At 36.6% G+C, this 27900-nt stretch overlaps 1 protein-coding gene across 1 annotated transcript in view; it reads right to left on the reverse strand.

The window, feature by feature from the left end:
- PXDNL (peroxidasin like) overlaps positions 1 to 27900 on the reverse strand; it is a 453123-nt gene that overhangs the window by 194311 nt on the left and 230912 nt on the right. Inside the window, exon 4 of the mRNA XM_032421891.1 lies at positions 22075 to 22146. Coding sequence (XP_032277782.1) covers positions 22075 to 22146 — 72 coding nt within the window. The remainder of the gene's footprint in view (positions 1 to 22074; positions 22147 to 27900) is intronic.

The raw sequence follows: 27900 nt of genomic DNA on the forward strand, positions 1-27900 counted from the left end.
GTGATGTGGGACTTAACATGATTTCTTACCTTCGCACCCCCTTCTTGCCTGTGATGGGGCAGTTGTATAAATTTCATACCTAAACACCTTTACTCACAAACCCGTCATATTTCCACCTACCTGGTACACTCTCCTCACCTGCCTTCTACCCTCAGATTCCTATTTGTACTTGGTGGTATTCAATCCTCCTTCAAGACAATCACCCAAACAGTAACAGCAAACACTTCTGTGGCATTTAATGCTTGCCAAGCACTGATCTAGCGGCTTTATATAAATCATCCTATTTACTCTTTACAACAACTTCTTTGAGGTATATCCCCAGGAGATATTCTGGTCCAGGGCTTAGGACAGTTGTCTAAATGGCCACTACTTTTCTGCATGTAAATACTTAAAGTGAGTTATAGGTCATAGTGTTGTTAGTAGTAAACACAGGTCCTTCACGATCCTTACAAACTAGATGTAGTAGAGAGAACCATCCACAGAGGTGTCACAAAATTACTGGGGACACACAGTGGAAACCTATAGGGGAAAGACAGAGGTTACTTCTACTTGGCTTTGAAAAAAGAAGCAGTCAGGAAAGGAATACAAAAAAATAAATAAATAAATAAATAAAAGGAGGCAAGTACAGAGGTTGGGTGTATAATCTGGCTCCAGACTCCTGGGTCTAATCCTGGCTCCTCCACTCACTGGCTGTTTGATCTTTACCAAGTAGCTTAACCTCTCTGTGGCCCGGTTTCCTTTTCTGTCTTATCTGGTGGTTGTACACAAGATGATTTAGAAAAGGGAGAGACCAAAGACCATTGCAATATTAACAACCATGAGTGGATTAAAATATTAATTTAAAAAGATCACTTGATTCATCCATAAGTCATTTAGGCAATTGTCCTAGGACTGAAAATGACAGGTGCCCATGTTCCTTGCAGCTGAGAAAATGACTTGGAAGGCAGAAAATGGGGAGAAAATAAGTTCTGCCAGCTAATGTCAAAAAGATGTAAATAATTTCACTTAAGAATATAACAAAAAGTGAAGGCAAATGATGTCATAATATTACTTAAGATAGCAAAATTTAAAAATGTAAAAATATCCAAAAATGAAAACAATGTTTATTTAATTCTAATACATTCACATAGTTAATTATATACACCCATTAAATTATGTTATCAAAGAATGTTTAATGTTATTGTAGTAGGCAGAATAATGGTCACCCAAAGATATCAACGCACTAATCCCCAGAACCTGTGAATGAGTATGTTACATTAAATAGCAAAAGGGACTTTTGCAGATGTTATTAAGGTTAAGGACTTTGAAATGAGGACATTATCTGGGTGGATTATATGGGTGGGATATAATTACATGAGTCTTTAGAAGTGGAAAAAGAAAGCAAACGAGTCCATCAGGGAGTTGTAACAGAAAAAGAAAGAGCAAAGACTCAGACTTGCAGAGGGACTCACCCCACCACTGCTGGTTTTGAAGATGGTGTGAGGGAGCCATGTGCCAAGGAATGCAGACCACCTCTAGAAGCTGGGACTAGCCCTGAGCTTACAGTCTTAAAATCACAGGGAACTGAATTCTGCCAACAACTCAAATGAGCACAAATTGATTCTCTCCTCAAGAATTCAGAAAAGAAACAGTCCTGCCCACACCTTAATTTTAGCCAAGTGAGACCATACTAAAATTCTGACCCCTAGAACTATAAGACAATGAAGTTGTGTGGTTTAAGCTATTAATTGTGTGGTGAAAATAATACAGTTAAAAACATAAAAATTAAGTAAGAAAAAATAGAAGTGCAACTAAACTGCATATACACTAATGTCACATCCCATTGTGTATGCAGATATGTACAAGCAAGATTGAAAACAACTACACGAAAATATTTCCTCAAAGTTTGGGATTTGGGCATTTTTATTGCCTTCTTGGGATATTACCTGTTGCCACTGTCCTACTCTTTTTCTCACACAATGTCTCTTGATGCTGATGTAACTGGGCTTTCGCCCCTGTGTTTGTGCCTAGAGAACTTGCTAGGAAGGTCACTGATGACTAGTGTACAAAGTTTAATGTTCAGTTTGCGTCCTTATCTCACTTGACTTCTCAAAAGTATTGAACATAGTTGATCACTCCTTAGGACCTAAAACTGTTCTTGAGCTTCTGGAACACTTTCTCTAGGTTCTTGTCATTCACCTGCCATTTCTAAGTCTCTCTTCAGTTTCCTTCTCATCTGGAAATCTCCTGAGGTCTGAGTGAGTGAGGAATCAAGTACTAGATCCTTTTTTTGTTCTATCTACACTTTCCTTATTCATCTCCAAGTCCATCAGGTGGACTTAAATCTTATCCACACAATGAAGACACCCAAAATTGATCTCCAGTCTGGGCCTCTGCTCAACTCCAAACTCACATACCCAGTGGCCTGTCTCTCCCCTCGAATATCCAACAGGCACCTCCAGTCTGACATGTCCAGATGGAGTTCCCGCTTCTCCCAGCCACACCTCCTGCATTTTCCACATCTCAGTAAATGAAACCTGTTCTTCTGGGCCAGTGCCAAACCAGTCTTGGCCCTGTTGACATTTGGGGCTGGCTAATTATTGGGAGTGGGGGAGTATCATGTGTTATAGGATGTTTAGCAGCATCCCAGGCCTCTCCCCAGTGGATTTCTGTAGCATGTCCTGTTCCCCAGCTATACAATCAAAAATGCCTCCACATGTTGCCAAGTGATGCCCAGCGAAGGAAAAATTGCAAAATCCTCTATTAAGACCCACTCATCTAGGCCAAGAACTTGGAAGTCATTCTTCTCCTCTGTCTTTCTACCACCTTACAAATCAGTTCTTCAGGAAATCCTATTTTCAACACATATCCAGAATAGGAATACTTCTCCTCCTCACCTCCATTACCCTGGCCTCTAGGATTCTTCCCTTCTCCCTACTGAATAATTCAAAGCCAGAATGATCCTTTTAAACATAAATCAGATCTATCACTCCTCAGCTCAAAATTCCCAGTATCGTTCTTCTTTCACTCTGAATGAGGCCAAAGTTACTACAGTGTCTCCACTAACTACCCACCACAGCCCACATCTTTCTGCTGCTCTCCATTCACCCTGAACTTCATCCCAACTAGCTCCCTACTGTTCCTTAAACACAACTCACCAACTTAGTTTCTACCTCAGGGCCTTTGCACTCTGCTTGGAATGCTCTGTCCCTAGATGGTTCCTTCCCTCACTTCTGGTCTCTGTTCAAACACCCCTCAGGTGAGCCTCCACCCACCCTATATAGCAGCACAACTTACGCCCCCAGCCTTGCACAATAGCACCACAACTATCTCCCTGCTATTCCACACATGGATTTATGTCTTTGTTCTTTCCTCCCAAGAAAAGTAAGCACCCTGAGGCTAGTATTTTCTGTTTTATTTGCTCATTGATTTCCAATGCACATGAATGAATGAATGAATTATATTCAAGTAAAGCCCATAGGGGGAAGGCTATAGCCTTTGACTTTTAAAACATTAAAGCAATCCCTGAGCCTCTGGACTGACACCAATGGAACTAGGCTGCTGAAACTGCCCAGCCCACAGGCAGACCATCTCCCAACACACCCCAAGAAGGGGTTTAGCCAGAGTCCATGTCGGGCCACCAACTTATTTAACCAAGGATCTGAAACCAGTGGAGGATGTTCTCACTATCTTTGCCTACCAAGATGCTATATCCACATAGGCTATGTATGACTGCGTGCTACAAAGTCTCCACTTTCTCCAGGATATTTGTTAGCTTGCTCGTCGTGTTGTTCTTCCTGTCCAGCATATACTGAAGGAGTGCTGATAACCCATCTGCCAGCCATCAGACTCTGAGGGTCACCCCTGATGTAGCTGTGGAGGCTCGTACAGTGAAGAGGTCTCAGACCCCTGCCTGGTGGCAGGAACCAGATAGGACCCAGGGGCTCATCCCTGGGAAGAAGGCAGGTGCATTCAATAGCAAATAAGATATAAAAATAAAGATCTTTCAGGTGAGCAGGGAAGTGGAGTAGGAGAGACACTGTGTTACTCAAGTCAGACACAGCCTTGACTTACAAAGATGATGGAGCAAGGAGTTGAGTCAGGTAAAGAAGACAGGGAAGGGATTCCAGGAATAGCAAAGAGTGTCTGCAAAGGTTAAGAGGTGAGGGAAGAATGTATTCAAAGAATACACAGTGACTATCATCAATATCTCAGTGGATGGAATACAATTTCAAGTACAGAAACAAGAGTCAGTCACTGCCAAACTCCAATCATAAAGTAACAGTGAAGAGTTTCTTCCTCTGTCACCAGCCGTACTCAGTTGAAGACATCCTGATAAGCAAGAACATGCCCTAAATTCTGTTTAATATATAATCTGTTGTTGATTAAATTTTGCTACCACCGTCTGCAAGTCTTTGCTATAGATTCTTGTGAAGATGAAGTTGCTATCATAATTGAGGCCGTGGGTCTTGTCTGTCTACAGTGCAGGACATGCAGATGAGCCAGCGTGGTCTCGACCCACAGCTGAGAAGGCATGCTTCTCTTCAGGACTATAGCAATCATACTAGAAAGACTGACTCCATAAACATTTTTTTATTATCACCACTTGAGAAATAACCAGAATGAAAAAGGTAAAATATTTCTAAAACAGAAACCCTGTTATTTTTACAGTATTAAATAGTGATATTCTCATGAAGACTCAAAACTCAGAATCAAAGGGCCTTAAAACTTATCTTACTCTACCACTTGCTATAACTGTACAACAATGCACAGGACACTTACCTTCATATTCTCCAAGACTCTGTTTCTCTTTCTTTAACTTTTATGATAAAAACATTTACATCACAATTACTAGAAAATCAAGTGCCATAATGTGTATAAAACGCTGTGTTAATGATGAACCTGGTAACCTGTGTAGTGTTGCTTACCATTTTTGCCATCTGAGCAGGAGTGGAGCATAGATAGCATCTTGATTTTTTGAGGTTTTTTGTTTGTTTATTCTAGCTTCTCTTTGGGGAAGTCATTGGATTATGAATTCCCTTTTTTGCTTAGGCCAATTTAAGCTGAGTTTTCTGTCACAGTGTAATGTATACTTGATATATAAACAGAGAGGAAAGAGAATAGTAGCTACTATTCTTAAGAATGGGCTCAAGAATGGGCTTTGTGAGAAAAACTTGAGCATATCCTTAAAGGAAAGATACCATGAAAGAAGGCAAGTAAAAGGCAAAGGAGAAATGGGAAGGGTCCTGAAGAATATGTGACACAGTCCAGAGCACAGAGAAGTGATGGAGACAAGTATTCTAGTCTTTTGGCCAATAAAGGCCTATTGTTTGCTACATAATCCAAGTCTTCTTTTTAATAAACATAGATACATTTATTTTGTTAAGTTTTTTTATTCTTCCTTCTTGATAATATATCACAAATTTTATGATATCAATTTTCAAAAGTGTATGCTGGCCAAACACAAATATTTCTATAACATTAAACAGAGCTGAAGGAGCCTGCCCTCCCATGCCCCACCCCTGCCACACACACACACACACACACACACACACACACTCACAGAGCTTTCATGCAATTACATCAGGAATGAACAGGAGGATAGAAAATGAGTCCAGTGACACCAGTGCTCTGCAGTGTGGAAAAACAAGTTGAGATGATTTCTATTTAAGTACTTGAGCCCAAATATTTATAATAATTCATTTAAAAACCCAAACCTGATGTGTTTATTTGGCTGGTACATGACACAGCTTTTATGTCAGATAAAGGAAGACTCTAAATAACAGGGTTTATAAACTCTTGGTGATGGTTGTTAAGAGAGGGTTGTAGACAGAAAAAGAAACAAATCCCAGGTAAAGACTTGGATGGTATCTGGAGGATATGTAATATCTTTAAGGTAAAGATAATAATTCTTAACCCTAACTGCACATTAGAATCTCCCAAGGGACTTTAAAAGAAACTCCTAATGCCAGCACCCTCCTCCTGGGATTCTGATTTATAGCAAGGGTGGGCAGACAGTGCTATTTTGGGGAGCTCCCTGGGTGATTCTCACATGCTGCCAGGCTGGATATTCTCTGGTTCGGGAACAGTACTGAGCACGTTGCAAGGCAGATGAAAGTTTTAACTTTAGAAATACTAATCCACAAACTGTCCTCTTAAAACACAAGTTAGAAAAGGAAATTCAATCAAAAACCCAAGCACAGATTAATTGGCAGCAATTGTGGTTTACAGACTGCCTTCAAAACATACTCAAACCCGTAAATCTTGTTCTGGTCTCCAGACATTTTAGCAACAGCAGTGCTTGAAGTCTGACACAAGCGCCTTCCTTCCCTCTGATCCCAGCCCATCAGAAGCAACCGTGTGCAAGCACAGAGTGACTGGGGAGATGAGAAACACTCAACCCTACCCCCACCGACTTATTTCTCAGTGTGAGTGTCTGGGCCTTTCCCTAGGAAACCTTGGAGAGCCCCCAGAAATCAGAGAACTTCTCTGTTAAGATCCACTTGCTATTGAAGAACAAACTTGGACATTTCAAAGTCAGGATTATTCTTTGTCTTACAGATTTTACCTAGAATTCTGCAGAAGAGGGAAAAGTCCTCAAAGCCTTCTTTTCATGCAGTGCCCCAAAGACGGTTTGCCAACGTTAGCTTCATGCCAGGGTACATCGGTGAGGAAATAGGATGATGCTATGGACTGGATTGGGAAAGCCAATCCCAGACCCAGAATGGGATGTAATGGAGTATAAACAACAGAGAATATTCTATTAATATTTTCTCATCAACTATATCTCAAACGTTGTCACAAAGCAGTTGGAAAGACAAAATTGAGGCAAGAACAGAACTGTTCCTAGGAAGGTGCTTCAAAATTGAATTTTAATAATGCTCAGAAAATAGGATCAAATTGCAGTCCCTTGTAACTTCACACCCAGCCCTCAAGTTGCTCGGGTTCCAGGAGAGTTCTCCTAGCGGCTCTACCCAAAATACAGCTAATGCTGTTACTGGCCAAACATGTGCTTTGACTTTACCCAAACCATTTAGGTGACTAAAATTTTTGTTTTGGATATAATTCTACCCAAAAGAATTTATTTTATTATGCCTGGTCTGAATCCATATATGGTATGTTTGGTGATAAATATTCTGAGAAATAGATCTACAGATTCAATGTAATTCCAATCAGAATCTCACAGGGCTTTTACTTGGTGGTAATGGAATGGGTGGTGGCAAGAAGATAGAAATGAACAAGCTAATTCTAAAACATATATGGGAAGCAAACAATTTTTAAAAGAAAATCAAAATTGGAGGGATTTTACTTTCTGACTTCAAGACACTATAAGCCGGTATAAGAAATCATAGATTTAGAAAAAAAAAAAAAAAAAAAAAAAAGAGGGGTGCTTGAGTGGCTCAGTCGTTAAGCTTCTGCCTTCGGCTCAGGTCATGATCCCAGGGTCCTGGGATCGAATCCCGCATCGGGGTCCCTGCTCCACAGGAAGGCTGCTTCTCCCTCTCCCACTCCCCCTGCTTGTGTTCCCTCTCTCGCTGTGTCTCTGTCAAATAAATAAATAAAATCTTAAAAAAAAAAAAAGACATTGGGGAGGGTATGTGCTATGGTGAGCACTGTGAATTGTGTAAGACTGTTGAATCACAGACCTGTACCTCTGAAACAAATAATACATTATATGTTAAAAAAAAAAAAAAAAAGAAGAAGAAGAAGAAGATAGCAGGAGGGGAAGAATGAAGGGGGGGAAATCGAAGGGGGAGACGAACCATGAGAGACTATGGACTCTGAGAAAGAAACTGAGGGTTCTAGAGGGGAGGGGGGTGGGGGGATGTGTTAGCCTGGTGATGGGTATTAAAGAGGGTACGTATTGAATGGAGCACTGGGTGTTATACGCAATGAATCATGGAACACTACATCAAAAACTAATGATGTAATGTATGATGATTAACATAGCATAATAATAAAAAAAAGGGAATGAGGGTAAAAGCATGGAAACATCTGGCAAATAAATGAGATATATGAGATATTTATTTTTTGTTTATTATTAAGTCATATTTATTGAGGTATAAGTTACATATGGTAATAATTCACCAATTTTAAGTATGCAAATAAATTAGTTATGATAAATGTATACCTCATTTAACCAGCATCACAAATATGATATTTGAATATTTCCATGACCCCCAAAATTCTCTCACATACTCTGCAGCCAATCCTACTTCCTGGGCTCCAGGAAACCACTGACTTGCTTTTTGTCACTATAGTTATGCATTTCCTAGGATGTAATGTAAATGTAACCAGACAGTATAAAGTCTCACTTATCTAGCTCCTTTCACTTAGCATATGTGCTTGAAATTCATCCATGATGCTATGAGTATCAGTGGTTTGTTCCTGTTTATTACTGAGTGTTATCCCACTATATGGATATATCCTAATTTGTTGATACATTCACCAGTTGATGGACATTTGGGTTGTTCTTAATCTAGGACTATTTTAATAAAGATGCTATAATCATTCAAGTACTAGGGTTTGTGTGGAAAGATATTTTATTTCTTTGGGGTAAATACTTTCACTGAAAAGTGAGATTGCTGTGTCCAAACTCTTAATTGCCAAAGAGTGTTTCAAAGTGGCTGTAGTTTTGCACTCCTAGCATCAAACGTGTGAGAGTTCCTACACATGTGAAAGGTGCTACACATTTTCCCCTCCCACTTGGTGCTTTCCATGTGTTTAATTTTAGCCATCCTAAAAGGTGTATATTGGTATCTCATGGTGGTTTTAATTTGCATTTCCCTAATGACTCAGAATGATGAACATCTTTCATTATTTCCTTTCATTCTTACCTTGTTCCCAACCTTAAGAGTAAAGTATTCAGTCTTTTTACCATTGAATATAAAGTTAGGCAAGGGCTTTTCTTTTTGTTTGTTTGTTTTTTTAAGATTATATTTATTTATTTGAGAGAGAGAGTGAGCAAGAGAGAGAATACAAACAGGGGCAGAGGGAGAGGGAGAAGCAGACACCCTTGCTGAGCAGGGAGCCTGATGTGGGTCTCGATCCCAGAATGCTGGGATCATGACCTGAGCTGAAGCCAGACGCTTAACCAACTGAGCCACCCAGGTGCCCCTAGGCAAGGGTCTTTCTTAGATGTCACTTACCAGGTTGAGAAAATTCCCACTCACTCTTAATTTGCTGAGGGTTTTTATCATGAATGGGCATTGAATTTTCCCAAATACTTTTTCAGCATATATTGAGATAGTCATATGTTTTTTCTTCTTTAATTTATTAATATGGTGAAATGTATTTTTGGTTTTCAAATGTTAAACCAACCTGTATTCGTTATGTTAAATGTAATTGTGCATGATTTATTTATTATAACTTTCAGGTAATTTGCTAGACTTGATTTTCTAATATTTGGTTAAGGAATTTTGCATCTGTATTAATGAGGGATACAGGCCTTTTCTTTTCTTTTCTTATAATGCTTTTGTCTGACTTTGGTGTCATAAAATGACTGCAAATCAAAATGAGTTGGAAAGTGTTCCTCTTTTGCTTTAAAAAAATTGTATTATTTCTTCCTTAAATGTTTGTAAAAATTCACCAATGAAGATATCTGGACATGGGATTTATTTTTATTCGGAAATATTTTAATTACAAATGTAATTTATTATATGTATTAATATATATACAGTTATATAGATTATTTCTTTGTTTTTGAGTAAACTTTGTAAATTGTATTTTTCAAAAATATTTTTTCATTTCATTAAGTTGTCCAATTTACTGGAAGAAAATTGCTCATGACAAATCCTTATTATCCATTAGTGTTTTCAAAGTATCTGTTCTGATTCACCCCACTCTTGATATTGGTAAATTGTATCTTTTCCCTTTTATCTGATAATTTGGCTTAAGGTCTATCAATGTTATAGTTTTTTTTCAGTGAATCTGATTTTTGTGTATTCACTTTTCTCTATTGTGGTTCTATTTCCAATTTCTTTGATTTTAACTCATCTTCATTATTTCCTTCTTTCTGCTTACTCTTGTTATAAATTGCTCTGCTTGTCTGGATTCTTAAGGTAGAAACTAGGATCACTGATTTGATATCTTCATTCTTTTCAAATGTAAGTATTTAATTTTGTAAATTTCAATCTAGCCACTACAGTTACATCCTCAAAAGTTCAATATGTTGTCATTTCATTTTTATTTTATTCAAAATATTTCCTAATTTTTCTTGTAATTTCTTCTGTGAATTGCTTGGTAGGTCTAACAATCTGGAAATTTATTTGATATCTTTCTATTATTGTTCTCTAGTTTAATTCCGTTTTTATCAGAAAAGATATTTCGTATAATTTCCATCCTCTGAAATTTCCTGAACCTTCTAACTGGTCTGGCCCAGACATTTTGGGAATGCTGTCTCATCAGATGTCATCAGGACATCTTCAGTTCCAGGAAATCTTTACTTTCAGGTCACCAAATGATGTATAGTCCAGTCAAGGTTTGATGCTTTCTTTAGATATGTCACATGAATCCAAAAGTCTGTTCCTGGAAGTTTGGTGGCACAAGGGTTGGTTAGCAGTACATGATAGGGGCCTTTCCAGCACAGCTGAAGAGAGTATTTCTGGAGGTGTCATTTCCAATAGAGAAAATCTCCAGGTTGAAGGTGTGATGCTTAAGGTCTTTCTCTCCCAGGAGTGCACTGTGAAAAGATTATCTACCAAAGGATGGTTATTTTTATTATTTTCACAATATGCAAATTTTACTTATTTCTTTTCTTTTTTTTTTTTGACATATAATTGACATAATGTCCTATTAGTTTCAGGTGTATATCATAACGATTTGATATTTTTATACATTACAAAATGATTCCCGCCATAAGTTCAGTTACCGTCGCCATACAAAGTCATTATAATATTACTGACTATATTCTCTATGTTGTATATTGTATCCCCATGACTTATTCATTTTATAACCTAATCTCTTTCATGTGTTTCATCTGTCCCACATACCCTCCCCTCTGACCAATAATCTGTTTTCCTTATCTATGACTCCGTTTCTATTGTTTGTTTGCTTAGATTCCACATATAAGTAAAATCATACAGTATTTGTCTTCCCCTGACTTATCTCACTTAGTATATTACCCTCTAAGTCCATCCATGTTGTTGCAAATGACAAGATTTCATTTAATTTGCTGAGTAATATTCCATTCTGTTTATATACCATATCTTCTTTATGCAACTGACTCTGCATTCTTATCCTAATTCATGGTTTGTATTTACAGGCTTTATTTTTGGTAACACATCTGGTTCCAAATAGTTCTTTGGGGATAACAATACTGTTTTAAAATGTCTGAAGTTTTGCTGTCTTGCGAAAAGTTTATCAGCTACTGCTTCATGTTTATACCTAGACAGTATCTTCCCAGATGTGCTCAGTTATCAGTGTGCTTTTGCAGTATCCACTCATCTGCTTTCATGGCTGCTTGAAGCAGGGACTTCCAGGAGGGATACATGACTCCAGGTTTGCTTCTGTAGGGAGAATTTTCTTCCTTAAGTCACAATATGTGTCAATAAATATTTTCAGTGGGCTACTTTTAGAACCATCATACAACTGGGAATTATCATTTACTTCTGATTCTGTACTTGTTGCCTGTCAAACCTTTGTAAAAACAATGTACCCATAAATATGGGCTATTGATGGAAGTACCTGAGAGTTCTCCCTCCTACCCCTTGTTACTGGCATGTGACCTCAGTAAGTTTCCAATCTACACAATTTCTCTCCGACATTCGACATGACACCCAGGAAAACTCCTTCCTGGTACCAAGGGACAAAAGGCCACTGAATTAAGAAAACCTGACTCTTTTTTTTTTAAGATTTTATTTATTTATTTGAGAGAGAGGGAGGGGAGAGCACAAGCGGAGGGGTGGGGTGGAGGAGCAGGGAGAAACAGAGGGAAAGGGAGAAGGAGACTCCCCGCTGAGCAGGGAGCCCCACATGGGGCTCAATCCCGGGACTTGGGGATCTAGACCTGAGCTGAAGGCAGACCCTTAACCGACTGAGCCCCCCAGGCGCCCCAGAAAACCTGACTCTTGATCAGTGGGATGTTTTCAAAGAAAGATCCTGATCAAAAGAAGGAAATGTGAAAATTTGTAAAGGGAAACCTCATTAAAATGGATTCAGGAAGCCAGAAGGAGGAGCCTTCGCATGGTACTACTTTGTGTCAAATACAGGAAGACGTGTGGGATTACAGACCCCAAAAGAAGAATCATCAATGGGAAAGAATTATCAATTTATAAGGCACAACAGACAAAGATACACATTGCACCTCCTATAAGAAATCAACTGCCCCAGCAACTCAGCCAATGAGAAACCATCATCACCCTGAACTCTTCCTTTTCTGCAATAGATTTTGTCCAAAACAACCACTCCTAACCCCCTCCTTCCCCATGAAATAATATTTTCTCCTTTGTTTGTTAGACTTGTCTATGGCTTACTATAGCTTGCTTGTCCCAAATTGCAATTCTCTCCTATTCATGAATAAATCCATTTGTGGTTAAAAAAGAAAATTATTTAGAATTATTTTGTAGCTTAGAACATGATCTATCTTGTGCACTGAAAATGTTATATATTTTTCAGGCTTAAGGTAGAGTGCCCTATTACTTTCAGCTAGGTCAAGTTGGTTGATACTGCTATTCTGGTGTCCTATATGCTTAGTGATTCTTCTGTCTATATTTACATCAGTTATTGACAGAAGAGTGTTCAATTTACTTATTTCTCCTTTTAGTACTATCAGGTTTTGGTTTCTTAATTTTATAACTCTGGTATGATGTGCTTGCTTGGCAATTTTTGATTGAATCAGAAGAATTGTGAATGTTGGGTTATTGGGTGCTGGATTTTGTTGCATTTCCTTGATGAATAGTGGACTTCGTTCTGGCACAGTTATATTATCTGAGAGCAGTTTGATTCTCTCTGGTTTGTTTTAACCTATACTAGAGCAGGTCAAGCAGTCTTTATATTAGGACTCATTTAGCCCTTCTATTAAGGTGACACTCTACTGAGGACTCTATCCAGTGCTGTGTAGCATCAGGTCCTTCCAAACTAGCTGGTAGTACCACAAACTATTCTTAGCCCTGTGTAGGACTTTCTGGGAATTTTTTGACCTAGAGATTTCCAGTAGTTCTCTTCTATGCACAGGTAGTTTCCTGAAATATGTACTGATCAGTATCCAGCCAAAGACTAGGAGAAGCCTCTGCAGGTCTCCAGGGCCCCCTCCATGTAGCTTTCTGCTCTCTGGTGCCCCATGCCATCAGTTTTCACCATGCCAGGATCCCCAAACTCCAATCTCTGTCTCTTCAACTCAGCCAGTCTTTGGCTGTGTAACCCTCCCTGTGCTTCAACCTGGAAACTGCCTCTGGGCAGTGAGCTATGACAATCACAGAGATCACATCATGTGTACCTGTGTCATGGATCACAGCTCTTTGTTCCTGTTGTCCAATGCCTGAAAACTGCTGGCTTATATATTTTGCCTTGTTTTCTAGTTTTTAAAATCAGAATGTAAAACTGCTCTCTCCTACAACATCATAGCCAAAAGCAGAAATTTGTCTCTGTTTATAAATCAATGAAACTTTTTCAGATGTTATACATCAAAGATGCTTTTTACACTGAGAATAAGTTACTAGTCATCATGATGGAAGGATCATTTCAAATAGTCTTTAATGAAGAATCTTTACCACCATAATGATCTATATTTTATTCTGAATTCTGGGCTCTAATTTATCTTGAGAAAGGAAAAACAAAAAAAGGAAGATTATCTTTGACATTCAGAAGCTGGCCTGGCACTCATGGATAGGCCATGGTGTTCTATTGAACATAATCTCACAGAATCCTAGTTAAGACAAGGTTACTCTGAGACCTTGATAAAATGAGACAAAACAAGGCTACTTCCTAATTTCGTCTAAGCACAAACAAAAACAAGTTTACTTTGCCACCGCAAATACCAAACACCCTCTTCTTTTGGCCAGATTGAGTGAATGCTATATCCTTACCAATTATACCTTTAACCTCATTCTATTCTCCCCTCTCTATAGATAAGATTTATTAAGATACACAATCATTTTTGGGCATTATTCAATTTAGAGAAAATCCCTGCCTTCTTTCCCTCTTCAAAATCAGTTAGCCAAAGTTTAAGTTTATAATATGTTTTTTCTAACACCCTCTTACTGATACTCCTCATGACTCCCGACAGCATGTTTTCTCATTTACTGCAATTAGTAACAAATTCAACTTGCTTAACTATGGGGATTTACCTGGTTGTCTTTGGATGAATGACATTGACAATTTGGATAAACCCAAAGTGGCTCTAATGCAGGACTTTCAGGCAACGAATGAGCAAAAGAAGTTTTACTCATATATTCTTTTGACCAGTCAGAATTTTTGTATTTTCCAAGTATCTATAAATCCAAAAGCATTATGATAGTTATTCAATTCTTTGTAATTTTGGATTCTTAAAAAATTTTAATTAGGCTTAAAGCCTCCTGAAAAAATAAGATACTTCTAAAAAGCTTTGAAATATTAACTTTATAATTTGATATATTTACATGTTTAAAAAGATGACATCTTGCTAGCATTTATAGTCATTTATGGCTTATGTTAAGTAATCAAATTGGAAAGTCCTTTAAAATAAACTAGACAGATCAAGAAAGATCAAAGACATTGTTAATAATACTTTGTATCACTAGCTAAATTTAACTTTGTATTTAAAAATATACCATTTAGGGATGCCTGGATGGCTCAATAAGGTAAGACACCAACTCTTGGTTGCAGCTCAGGTCTTGATCTCAGGGTCATGAGATCGAGCCCTGCTTCAGGCTCCATGCTCAGCACAGTCTGCTTGAGTTTCTCTCTCCTTCTCTCTGTCCCTCCCCACCCCCATTCTCTCTCAAATAAATAAATCTTTAAAAAAATTACACCATTTAAATTAGCTATTTCTTAAAATAAATAAATAATAAGTTAGCTGTTTATTTTAACAAATTGTGTAGAAAATAATTAGTGAAATAATAACTACAAAATAATAATAAATATAGTTATTAAAATAATAGGTATTGTTATTTCAGGATTAATTCTTGCCAAGTCTTTCATATATATTATTCCTAGATCTCAGAGTCAGTCTGGCAAATAGCTACTATTATCCTCATTTTAAAAAAACAATAAAAGGAAAATAAGGTTTAGAATTGTAAAGTGAAATGCTGAAGATTAAATAATTAATAAGTGCAACACATGTTCAGTCAGATCACACTTATTTCAGTCTGATTTCTAAGATCTTATGTTCTCGGAAACACCATTCGGCCTCTTTCTATAATTTCAGTAGACAATGGAATAAGATGCTGATATTTAAGACATGGAGGAAAACATAACAGTTTAACACAGGTATGAAAGCCTGCTGTTATCTAATAGAAATGCTCTAGATAAAATATACCATTTAGCAATAAGTAAACATCTAAAGAAAAGGAAAAGTAAGGAATATGAAGTTATACACTGAAAAGGAAATGTAACTTAGAAACAATGGCTAAAATGGATTGTATTACTTCTAGTTCAGTGGTCATATGATGACCATTACTAGAAAATATCATTTTCACAAGAGATATTTACTGCCTATTAAGGAAGCTAGGATGAGAAATTTATAGGCAAAAAAAAAAAAAAATCAATGAAAATATGTCTATTGTATCAACAGAATAAAGACAGAAATTTTGGATGAAGAAGAATAATTGAAAGCAGGATGACTGACTAATAATACAAGAAATATTAAACTGTGCCTTCTAAGAACACAGCAGTTACTTTTGTTCTGAAAGGTAGAAGCGTTAGAGTCCTCTGTGTCATTTGTAGAATAAAAACATGCTTTGGAGATACTATTCCCCTAAAACAGTGGTGTTCAACTATATATAAAATGGAAAATTGTACCCAAGGAAATGGTCTTTACCTTTGGTAAAATTGATTGGATCCTCACAAATTTATTGATTTAATACATACTTTCTTTTTTTATTATTATGTTATGTTAATCACCATACTGGTAGGGTTTTTTTGTTTTTTTTTATTATGCTATGTTAATCACCATACATTACATCATTACCTTTTGATGTAGTGTTCCATGATTCATTGTTTGCGTATAACACCCAGTGTTCCATGCAGTACATGCTCTCTTTAATACCCATCACCAGGCTAACCCATCCCCCCACCCCCTCCCCTCTAGAACCCTCAGTTTGTTTCTCAGAGTCCACAGTCTCTCACGGTTTGTCTCCTCATCCGATTTCCCCCCCTTCATTCTTCCCTTCCTGCTATCTTCTTCTTTTTCTTTTTTTTTTTTTTTAACATAGAATGTATTTGTTTCAGAGGTACAGGTCTGTGATTCAACAGTCTTACACAATTCACAGTGCTCACCACAGCACATACCCTCCCCAGTGTCTGTCACCCAGCCACCCCATCCCTCCCAGCCCCCACCACTCCAGCAACCCTCAGTTTGTATCCTGAGATTAAGAATTCCTCATATCAGTGAGATCATATGATACATGTCTTTCTCTGATTGACTTATTTCACTCAGCATAATACCCTCCAGTTCCATCCACATTGTTGCAAATGGCAAGATTTCATTCCTTTTGATGGTTGCATAATATTCCATTGTGTATATATACATATATGTATATATATATATATACCACATCTTCTTTATCCATTCATCTGTCAATGGACATCTTGGCTCTTTCCATAGTTTGGCTATTGTGGACATTGCTGCTATAAACATCAGGGTGCACATACCCCTTTGGATCCCTACATTTGTATCTTTGGGGTAAATACCCAGTAGTGCAATTGCTGCATTGTATGGTAGCTCTATTTTCAACTTTTTGAGGAACCTCCATACTGTTTTCCAGAGTGGCTGCACCAGCTTGCATTCCCACCAACAGTGTACGAGGGTTCCCCTTTCTCCACATCCCTGCCAACATCTGTCATTTCCTGACTTGTTAATATTAGCCATTCTGACTGGTGTGAGGTGGTATCTCATTGAGGTTTTGATTTGGATTTCCCTGATGCCAAGCGATGTTGAGCACTTTTTCTTGTGTCTGTTGGCCATTTGGATGTCTTCTTTGGAAAAATGTCTGTTCATGTCTTCTGCCCATTTCTTAATTGGATCATTTGTTCTTTGGGTGTTGAGTTTGGTAAGTTCTTTATAGATTTTGGATACTAGTCCTTTATCTGATATGTCATTTGCAAATATCTTCTCCCATTCTGTTGGTTGTCTTTTGGTTTTGTTGACTGTTTCCTTTGCTGTGCAAAAGCTTTTTATCTTGATGAAGTCCCAATAGTTCATTTTTGCCTTTGCTTCCCTTGCCTTTGGTGATGTTTCTAGGAAGAAGTTGCTGCAGGTGAGGTCGAAGAGGTTGCTGCCTGTGTTCTCCTCAAGGATTTTGATGGACTTCTGTCTCACATTGAGGTCTTTCAACCATTTAGAGTCTATTTTTGTGTGTGGTGTAAGGAAATGGTCCAGTTTCATTCTTCTGCATGTGGCTGTCCAATTTTGCCAACACCATTTGTTGAAGAGATTGTCTTTTTTCCATTGGACATTCTTTCCTGCTTTGTTGAAGATTAGTTGACCATAGAGTTGAGGGTCCATTTCTGGGCTCTCTATTCTGTTCCCTCGATCTATGTGTCTGTTTTTGTGCCAGTACCATACTGTCTTGATGATGACAGCTTTGTAATAGAGCTTGAAGTCTGGAATTGTGATGCCACCAGCTTTGCTTTTCTTTTTCAACATTCCTCTGGCTATTCGGGGTCTTTTCTGGTTCCACACAAATTTTAGGATTATTTGCTCAATACATTCTTTCTTAATATGTAATAATTCTATCTTCCTACATAAAAATTCAATCATCCTAATTTTTATAAAGAGAATTACTTCTTACTCCACTCACTGCCCTGGCACAATCAATATAAGAATATAAATTGTTCTACAGAAATAACTGTGCCTTATTAATGCTCAAAATAACAAAGACATGTATCATATGATCTCACTGATATGAGGAATTCCTAATCTCAGGAAACAAACTGAGGGTTGCTGGAGTGGTGGGGGGTGAGAGGGATGGGGTGGCTGGGTGATAGACGTGGGAGAGGGTATGTGCTATGGTGAGCGCTATGAATTGTGTAAGACTGTTGAATCATAGACCTGTACCTCTGAAACAAATAATACATTATATGTTAAAAAAAAAAAAAAGAGAGAAGATAGCAGGAAGGGAAGAATGAAGGGGGGCAAATCGGATGGGGAGACGAACCATGAGAGACTATGGACTCTGATAAACAAACTGAGGGTTCTAGAGAGGAGGCGGGTGGGGGGATGGGTTAGCCTGGTGATGGGTATTAAAGAGAGCACGTACTGCATGGAGCACTGGGTGTTATATGCAAACAATGAATCATGGAACACTACATCAAAAACTAATGATGTAATGTACAGTGATTAACATAACATAATAAAATTTAAAAAATAACATTTGTGCTTTAATTTATAATTTTGTTGTATTTAACCACATAATTTCTCTTCATGTAGCCAACACATGGAAGATATTCTGTGCAATATAAAGAGAGCATTTATCCTTAAAGCAAAATGTGGTTTGTCACTATTTTGTATAGTAGATCTCTAAGGTTTATTCATCTTGCATTACTAAAAGTTTGTACCCTCTGATTAACACCTCTCCATTTCTCCCTCCCCCATCTCCTGGCAACCACTATTCTATTCTGTGCTTCTTTGAGTTTGACTATTTAGATTTCTCTTATAAGTGGTATTATGTAGTATTTGTCCTTCTGTGTCAGGCTTACTTCACTTTGCATCATGTCCGCCAAATTCATCCAGGTTATCACAAATGGCAGGAATTCTTTCTTTTTTGAGGCTGAATAATATTCCATTGTATGTATATACCACATTTTCCTTATCCATTCATCTGTCAGTGGACAGATGGCTATTATAAATAATGCTGCAGTGAACATGGGAGTGCTGGTATCTCTTTGAGATTCTGATTTCAACTTCTCTGAATAAATACTCAGGAGTGGGGTTGGTGGATCACATGGTAATTCTATTTTTAATTTTTTGAGGAACCTCTGTACTTTTTTCCATAGTGGCTGCACTAATGTACATTCCCACCAACACTGTACAAGGAATTCTCTTTACAGCATCCTCACAAACACTTTTTTTTTTTATAATAGCCATCCTAACAAGTGTGAGGTGACTTCACGTGATGGTTTTCATATGCATTTCCCTGATGATTAGTGACATTGGGCACATTTTCATATAATTCTTGTCCATTTGTAAGTCATTTGGGGGGAAACATCTATTCAAGTCTTTTGCCTATTTTTTAATCAGGTTATTTGGGGTTTTGCTATTGAATTGTAGGAGTTCCTCATATATTTTGGATTTATTAGATATATGTTTGCAAGTATTTTTTCCATTACATAAGGGGCCTTTCATTTTGTTGATGGTTTCCTTTGCTGTACAGAAGCTTTTTTTAGTTTGATGTAGCTCTAATTGTTTATTTTTGCTTTTGCTGCATGTGCTTTCGCTTTCATATCCAAGAAATCATTGAAGACCAATGTCAAGAAGATTTTCTCTATGTATTCTTCTGGTAGTGTTATAGTTTCAGGACTTAAGGCTGAATTGTATGCTTAAAAATTTAAGAGGGTATGTTATATGTTCTTATAAAAAATAATAATAATACTAGGGAGATGGGAGGAAACTTTTGGAAGTGATGGATATATTTATGGCATAGATTGTGGCAATGATTCCACGGGTATATACTTAATCCCAGACTCATCAGGTTGTTTACATTAAGTATGCACAGCCTTTTGTATGTCAATCATACCTCAATAAAGTGGTTTTAAAAAATGAACGTAGTTTGGGGCACCTGGGTGTCTCAGTTGGTTAAGTTTCCAACTCTTAATTTCAGCTCAGACCATGATCTCAGGGTCTTGAGATCAAGCTCTCTCTCAGCTCTGTGCTCAGCATGAAGTGGGCTTAAGATTCTCTTTCTCCCTCTCCCTCTATTCCTCCCCACCGCTCACACACACTGTCTCTCTCTCTCTCTCTCTCTCTCAAATAAATAAATAAATAAATAAATAAATAAATAAATAAAATCTTAAAAAAAGAATGTAGTTTATTGAATTTTCAATTGACCAAAAGATAAAAAAAAAAAAAAGATTTAGACTAACAAATCTTTCTTCAATATCCCTTCCTCACTTCTCATTCCTGTTTTTTTTTTTTAGATCACAGACTATGTCTTGAAGACTACAGGAAAATCAAAAAATGTATTTTCATGCTGAATGTAAACAATCATGTCAGTAGCAGAATTGGCATTACAATGCCCTACTATATTTTCAAGGCTATGCAAACATCTATCATGTGTCCCTCCCTTCCTCAAAAAGGATTTTAACCCAAAAAGGATTATGAACAATAAGAATAATTAAAAGAAAGGCCATGCATATAGATCCTAAAGAACAAATATTTCAGGCATCTCAAGCTCTTCTTTAGTTTGATAGGGATATACTGAAATGAATTGGCTTTCAGAGCTCTAATTAAAATTATGAAAAATTCCAAGGATTAGAGATTACATATTTGAATTCCAAAAATCCTCTTTGAATAGTGATTCACAAGAACATGGAATCATGCTTTAAAATTAGCAAGCAGAAATGCCTATTTCCATGGCTTTAAACAATAGTATTACTCAATATTAGTAAGACCAATAATTATTATCAGAATATAAAGCATTTACTGATGAGAATTATGCTCACTTTAAACAAGAATTAGAACTTTTCATATGTTAATTTTTATAAACCATCTGTGAATATATTTGATGAAAAACACATCACAGTGATAAGGGTTTTGTTTGTTGTTGTTATTAAAGAAGTTATATTTAATTGGTTTTTGTGATGGTTCTACAATACAGTAAAAATTATGTAAAGGTGAAGAAACACACTTTGTCATAGGATGGCTCATTAGCCATGTAAAAGAAAATAAGGGGAGAAGTAAACAGAAACAATAATTTTTAAAAAGTGTTTGATCATATTTTAATATAATAATCTAAAATCTAGATTTCTTTGGACCGTTATAGAAACATGTTTATTGCAGAAATGATTGCAAATAGCCTTTTGAAAATAAGAAGCCGCATTGAAGATAGAAACAAAGCTGAAAGTCGAAGTTTCTGATATTTAAGGGTCCGATTTATTAAAGATCAAGGTGCGTTCTATATATCTAAGCTGATAAATATCTCATAGCTTGTCATAAATGAGGAAAAATCTCTTCAAATATCTAATTAGTGTTTGCATCACAGACACTAAAAATTGAGAGAAATATCTGAAGAAACATCAAATTGTCATTCAGTAGCAGTATAACTATATAACATAACTTTTTCATATTGAAGAATTTATATTTCACACTGAAATTCTGAAAAGTGAAACTAAAGTTATGGGATTTCAAACTATTCTTGAAACCAGCAGTAAGGTGTCAAATGCTGAAAGGTGCACTAGAATAGCAGTCAGGAGATCTAGGTTGTAATGATAATTCTACAAACTTTTAACCTCAGGCAAGTTATTTAATTAACATTGGATTTGGTTATTAATTCGTCAAATGAGAGGTTAGATCTCATGCTCTGGGAAATCCCATATCAGTTAAATATCTATGAACTTGATAAATTAATAATAATCACAGGTATCAATATCTATTTTCTATGAAATGTCTATTTTGTGTCAAGTGATAAACCAGACTCTTTGCATGGAATAACTTAATCTTCACAGTAGAAATATCTTCATTTCAGAGATTTGGAAACAAAGACTCAGGGAAGGCAACTTGCCCAACAGACAAATAACAAATGCAGGAGCTGGGATTCCAGCTGATCTCTGTCTGTCTTCCTGCCCTCATGCCAACTCGATCATACATTCTGATTTTTATCCAACTGATGACAGAGTATTCAATCATTCAAGCCGCATGACAAAACTTAAAATAATTACTCAACTATCACATAATGGCATTTAGAAAGCTTCTATTTGAACCGTAACCATCAATGATTCAATAAAGAAGTTTTTATTACTTACAGCTGTTCCAAGGATATGAGTCCTTTAAATGTTTGCTTATCTAGGGCATGAATTTCATTCTTGTACAGATACCTGAAAAACATATAAAATCCTATTAAGTTATAAATTTGCATAGATACAACCTTTCTTATATCAGGAATTTTTAACCTGCAGTGTGGCTCTAAAGAGATTTAGAATGTTAATAGATTCCCTAAAATTATATGGAGATTTTTATTTCATTTGAATATATTCAAGTATCTGGGTAAGACAGTTCCAAGGCTCTCATCAGATTCTCAAAGAAATCCTTGATCCAAAATATTAAGAATCACTGCCTTAACCTCTAAAACTTAGATTGTAGAAAAATTCTAATGAGGTCACATGTACTGGGTAGCAACTTCTCCAAGAAAAAGAAAAGTTTGACTACAACAATTTTTTCAAATTCATTCTATCATACAGCATATATTGAACTAGGAGTTACATTTGCAAAGCTGGCAAATATCATAGGATTCATCTGAAGGGGGATAAACACATATTAACAGATCCACAAGATGTATTTTGGTTCTCCCATGGCTACTGCTGAAAACCTACAGGAAGGATACTGTTAATGGATTTAGAAATATGATAATGTAACTAATCTGGCCAAAAGATTTGATGAAAACAATTTCCATAACATATGAGCACTATGTCTTTTTTTCTTCAACTATGGGATGGCAAAGTTACTTCATTTTTAAATCTCAGTGTGAATATTTGGTGAATGTCATGAAAGTGAAACCTGCGTCTTTTCTACTTGTGCCTCTGGGGATCTGAAGCAATCAGAATTCCTGAAACTTTCTACCAAGTTCCTCTGGATTGCACCTTTGCATAAGCTAGAGCTCACAGTGATTTTTTTTTAACATTTTTTATTTATTTATTTAACAGAGAGAGACGGTGAAAGAGGAACACCAGCAGGGGGAGTGGGAGGGGGAGAACCAGGCTTCCTGCTGAGCAGGGAGCCTGATGTGGGACTCAATCCCAGGACTCTGGGATCATGACCTGAGCTGAAGGCAGATGCTTAACAACTGAGCCACCAGGTACCCCCTCACAGTGATTTTGAATGCTTCAGGATCACCTGGTGGTGTGTTAAAAACACTGACTCCTGAGCTTACCCCCAAACCTCCTCAATCCAATTCTCTTGGGGTGAGGTCTAGGAAACTGCATGTTTATCAAGTTTCCCAGTTGATTCTGAAGCAATCTCTCAGCAGATGACTTAAAAACCATAGACACCATAGAAATCACAATTCTAGTTGAAAATGAAAAAGAGATTGCTTTTCCAAAGTATGCTTAGTAAAGCTTTGGAAGTTCCAAATTACTTTCTCTTCCCACAGATTAGAACTTCTGTTAAGTTTCGCAGAGCAGTAGTAGTAACTGGTAGAGATATATGCCTAACTGGAGATATTTCCTTAGCATTACTTGATACTATGGAAGATCTTGATTTGACCTAAAATCTCAGAAATACAGCTATGTGTTAGGATGGCAAGAAAAAAAAATTCTAGAACTATGTTTCTTCAACTAGCTCATAAGGAGTATTGAGCTGTGGTCTCAAAAAGCACCACTGGTTCTCAACTGTGGTTGTGATGTGGGAAACAAAGGCAGAAGAAAAAAAATCTTACTACTTAACAGCCCATTGACAAGTCCTTGGAACAGGCAGAGTAACATTCCTCTAGGAACTCAGTTGCCTTGATGTTAATACTTTGCTAAGGGCAAAAGGCAATCTTAGCCTGACCCCCAGGATTCTGTAAGTCTTCTATAACATATGAAAATTCCTTTGGAAACTTCTTTTATCTTTATCCCCCAAGATACATGTTGGCAATCATCCTCCAAGCATATGACCCACCGATACACATCTGAAGAGTCTCATGACTGAGTTTTTACTAAACAGTAATAAATGACCTTTTTCTAACAATAGCTAGCCCCCTAAGGATCCTGGAAACCTTGTTTCCAAAATATCTGGGAGGTTTATGCTATCCCTAACCCCCTTCCAACTTGAAAGTATATAATGGGTCACTCCTCATGACCCGGGTGCAACTCTTTGCCCATGGGTCCTTTCCCCATGCTTTAATAAAACCACCTTTTTGTACCAAAGATGTCTCAAGAATTCTTTCTTGGCCATTGGCTTCGAACCCTAACATCTTTCCTACATCAACTGTGTGTGAATCAGTATATAGGTATATGAATCAATATTTCTAAGACACGATTTTGAGCTCTAATCAGGCCTTATACTGATGGAAGGGATACTGCCTCCACAAACTCCAATTTAATAGTGGGTCTGGCATGTGGAATAAGCATCTGGATTCTTCAAAACTCCACAGAAGATAATAATACGCAGAAAATTTTAAAACCTCTATTCCAGGGGTATAGACCAGGTAAAAAGTATTTTGTAAATTTATTCCAGAGGATTCAGATACACCTCCCTGATAAGGACCCTCAGACTATCAGAATGTCAAAGAACCACATTACTTTTCAGGTATCATATCTTGAGGCATAAAAAAAATTGACGCAATTTCTGTAGAGATGTGTATAAAGGCTTAAATAGTTTTTTTTATTATTATCACATTTAAGTAATGATGAGCTGCTTCATAAAAATTAAACTAAATTATCAAATATTCATTGAGGAATCTCAAAACTGAAAACCACCTATAAAATTTTACATCATATATACAGATTCATTTTAAACTTATATTTTATAGAAAACTAAAATGGTGACCAAATAGTAGTGAAAAAAGAAGCAATAGAACTTCTATAGTTAGATCAGTGCATGTTGATTAAAATAATAAAGTAACAGTCAAGATACACTGCTACTTAACACCAGCAAGAGAAATTCCAGCTTCCTGTGGGATCATGGTAACCACCTGAATTCAAATCTCTCCACACATACTGAAAACAAACTAAGAGGGAAAAACAAATCAGCCAAAATACAACCTATGCTATGACTAGGAGAAAGAGAAAATTAGTAACTTCAATTTACATTTACCTAATGAAAATCTGTCTGAGCCCTGGGGGATCAGAGCCCTAGCTCCTGGGAATTGACAGAAAGGGGCTGGGAAAGTGCATGGGGGAAGCACCTCACTATTTCAAGGTGTCTTGTGGAGGACTGGCATTAAAGATAAAGAAGGAAGTAAGAAGCTAAAGGATCTTACAGAGATAAGATAATATAGAATCTGAAGACACACCAAGGGGCGCCTGGGTGGCTCAGTGGGGAGCCTGCTTCACCCTTTGCCACTCCCCCTGCTTATGCTTTCTCGCCCTGTCAAATAAATAAATAAAACCTGTAAAAAAATTAAAAAATAAAGGCACACCAAAAAAGGCTATACTTAATAAGGAAATTGTGCTTCACTCTGTCAACAGAAGGGCATGGCCTTGAACTAAGAAATAAGCCATCAAAAGTTCTCTCCTCTACCTTCATATTTAATCACCTGTTACTCAAATCAAATGTTAGTATCTAACCTTGAGAAACCTAAGGAGCAATATTTATGATTATATTCTAAAATACCAAAAAAACCCATGTTAATATCTATTTATATTTCCAGATGCCATAATAGTATGACTGGACATTGCAAAATAATTGCTGCCAAAATTATTAAAAACAAGAAAATTTAGTAATATTACAAAATATAAAATTGACATACAATATCAAAAGCCTTTGCATATACAAATAAAGGATATAATAGAAAAGAATACACCACATGTAATAGTAACAGGAAAAAGAAAACTAGGAAAACTTGAAATACACAAACCTACATGAGAAGAAATAAATCAAGTGGAAAGACATCTTGAATAAGATGCCTCAAAACTAAAATATACCATTTTTCCCTCATTAATTTTCATGTACATTCAAAGTGATTCCAATAAAAATACTAACAAATTTTTATAGAGGTATATAAATTGATTCTAATGTTCCTATAGAGAAGTAAACAAATAAGGATAGCTAGATACACCCTAATAAAGAAGAGCAATGAGGAGACACACAATAACATATATTTAGAAAACTCAGTAAAGCCTCTATAATTAAACCAGTATGGTTTTGGCACATGAATAGTCCAACAGGAAAAACAAAATGAAAGGTCTAGCTGAAGAACTAATTACATACGTAAATTTAGTATATAATATAGATTCATTTTCAATCATTGGTGTTGAGAAAACAATGAATTCTTTTATTGATGGAATTGGGGAAGCTTTTCTAACCATGACTCAAAATCCAGAAATAATTCAAAAATAATAAATTTTTTTAAATAATAAAACTTTACATGGCAAAAAATTTCATACCTACGTCAAAAAAGAAAGGGAATATTTTGAAAACTAATATCACAGAAAGATTAAAATTTGAGAAGAAAACAAAAATTCAATCATAAAATGGGCAAAAACCATCACAGACTGCACATTTAACATATATAAAACTGATGCAATGCATGAAAAGATACTAAACTACGCTCATAATAAGATCAATGCAAATTAACACTATACTGAAATATCATTTCTAACCTATCACCCTGAGGGAAAAAGTTCTAAATCCTGTCAACATGACCTGCTGCTGAGATTGTATGGAAGCCTACACTGTCGTGCATCGCTAGTAAGAATGCAAAATGGCATAACGCTTAGGGAATCAAATTCAGCAATATACACAAGAAATTGACTATATATTTACTCTTTGACATGGTAATCCCATTTCTAGAACTAAAGATATTCCTCTACAAATAAAAATAGCATATACACAAGATTATTTGATAAGTTTTTTTAAATAGCAAATCACTGAAAACTACTCAAATGTTTATTAGTAGGATCTGACTGAATAAAATATGATATAGTCACATAATGGAATACAATGAAGTCATAAAAGATGGGAAAACTCTCTATAAAATTATATACAGTGATTTCTAGTATTTATTAAGTGAAAACAAAAAAACCTAAAACCTTCCACATATTGTATATATTTTATTATATTTATTTTTATACAAAAAAATAATTAAGAATTAGAGTTATACAGAACAAACATGGTAACATATATATTTATATTTGCATAAAGAATATATGAAAATATACAATATATTTGCAATTTACATCATATTCTATATAACAAACATATATATGTATTTCTTCTTGCATTAAAAAAATAGATATAGTAAACCAGAAACCAACAACTAGGATTATGTAGAAGGGGGTGGATAAGAAGTAGGTGAAAAAAGGGATGTAAAAATTCTTCTCTGGGAAGGGGAACCCTCCTACACTGTTGGTGGGAATGAAAGCTGGTGCAGCCACTCTGGAAAACAGTATGGAGGTTCCTCAAAAAGTTGAAAATAGAGCTACCATATGATCCAGCAATTGCACTCCTGGGTATTTACCCCAAAGATACAAAAGTAGGGACCCGAAAGGGTACGTGCACCCTGATGTTTATAGCAGCAATGTCCACAATAGCCAAACTGTGGAAAGAGCCAAGATGTCCATCAACATATGAATGGATAAAGAAGAGGTGGTATATATATACAATGGAATATTATGCAACCATCAAAAGGAATGAGATCTTGCCATTTGCAACGACGTGGATGGAACTGGAGGGTATTATGCTGAGTGAAATAAGTCAAACAGAGAAAGACATGTATCATATGACCTCACTGATATGAGGAATTCTTAATCTCAGGAAACAAACTGAGGGTTGCTGGAGTGGGGGGTGGGGTGGGAGGGATGGGGTGACTGGGTGATGGACACTGGGGAGGGTATGTGTTCTGGTAAGCGCTGTGAATTGTGCAAGACTGTTGAATCTCAGATCTGTACCTCTGAAACAAATAATGCAATATATGTTAAGAAAGAAAAAAA

This window comes from Phoca vitulina, unplaced genomic scaffold (assembly GCF_004348235.1).
Source record: "Phoca vitulina isolate PV1807 unplaced genomic scaffold, GSC_HSeal_1.0 scaffold25, whole genome shotgun sequence".
NCBI lineage: Eukaryota > Metazoa > Chordata > Mammalia > Carnivora > Phocidae > Phoca > Phoca vitulina.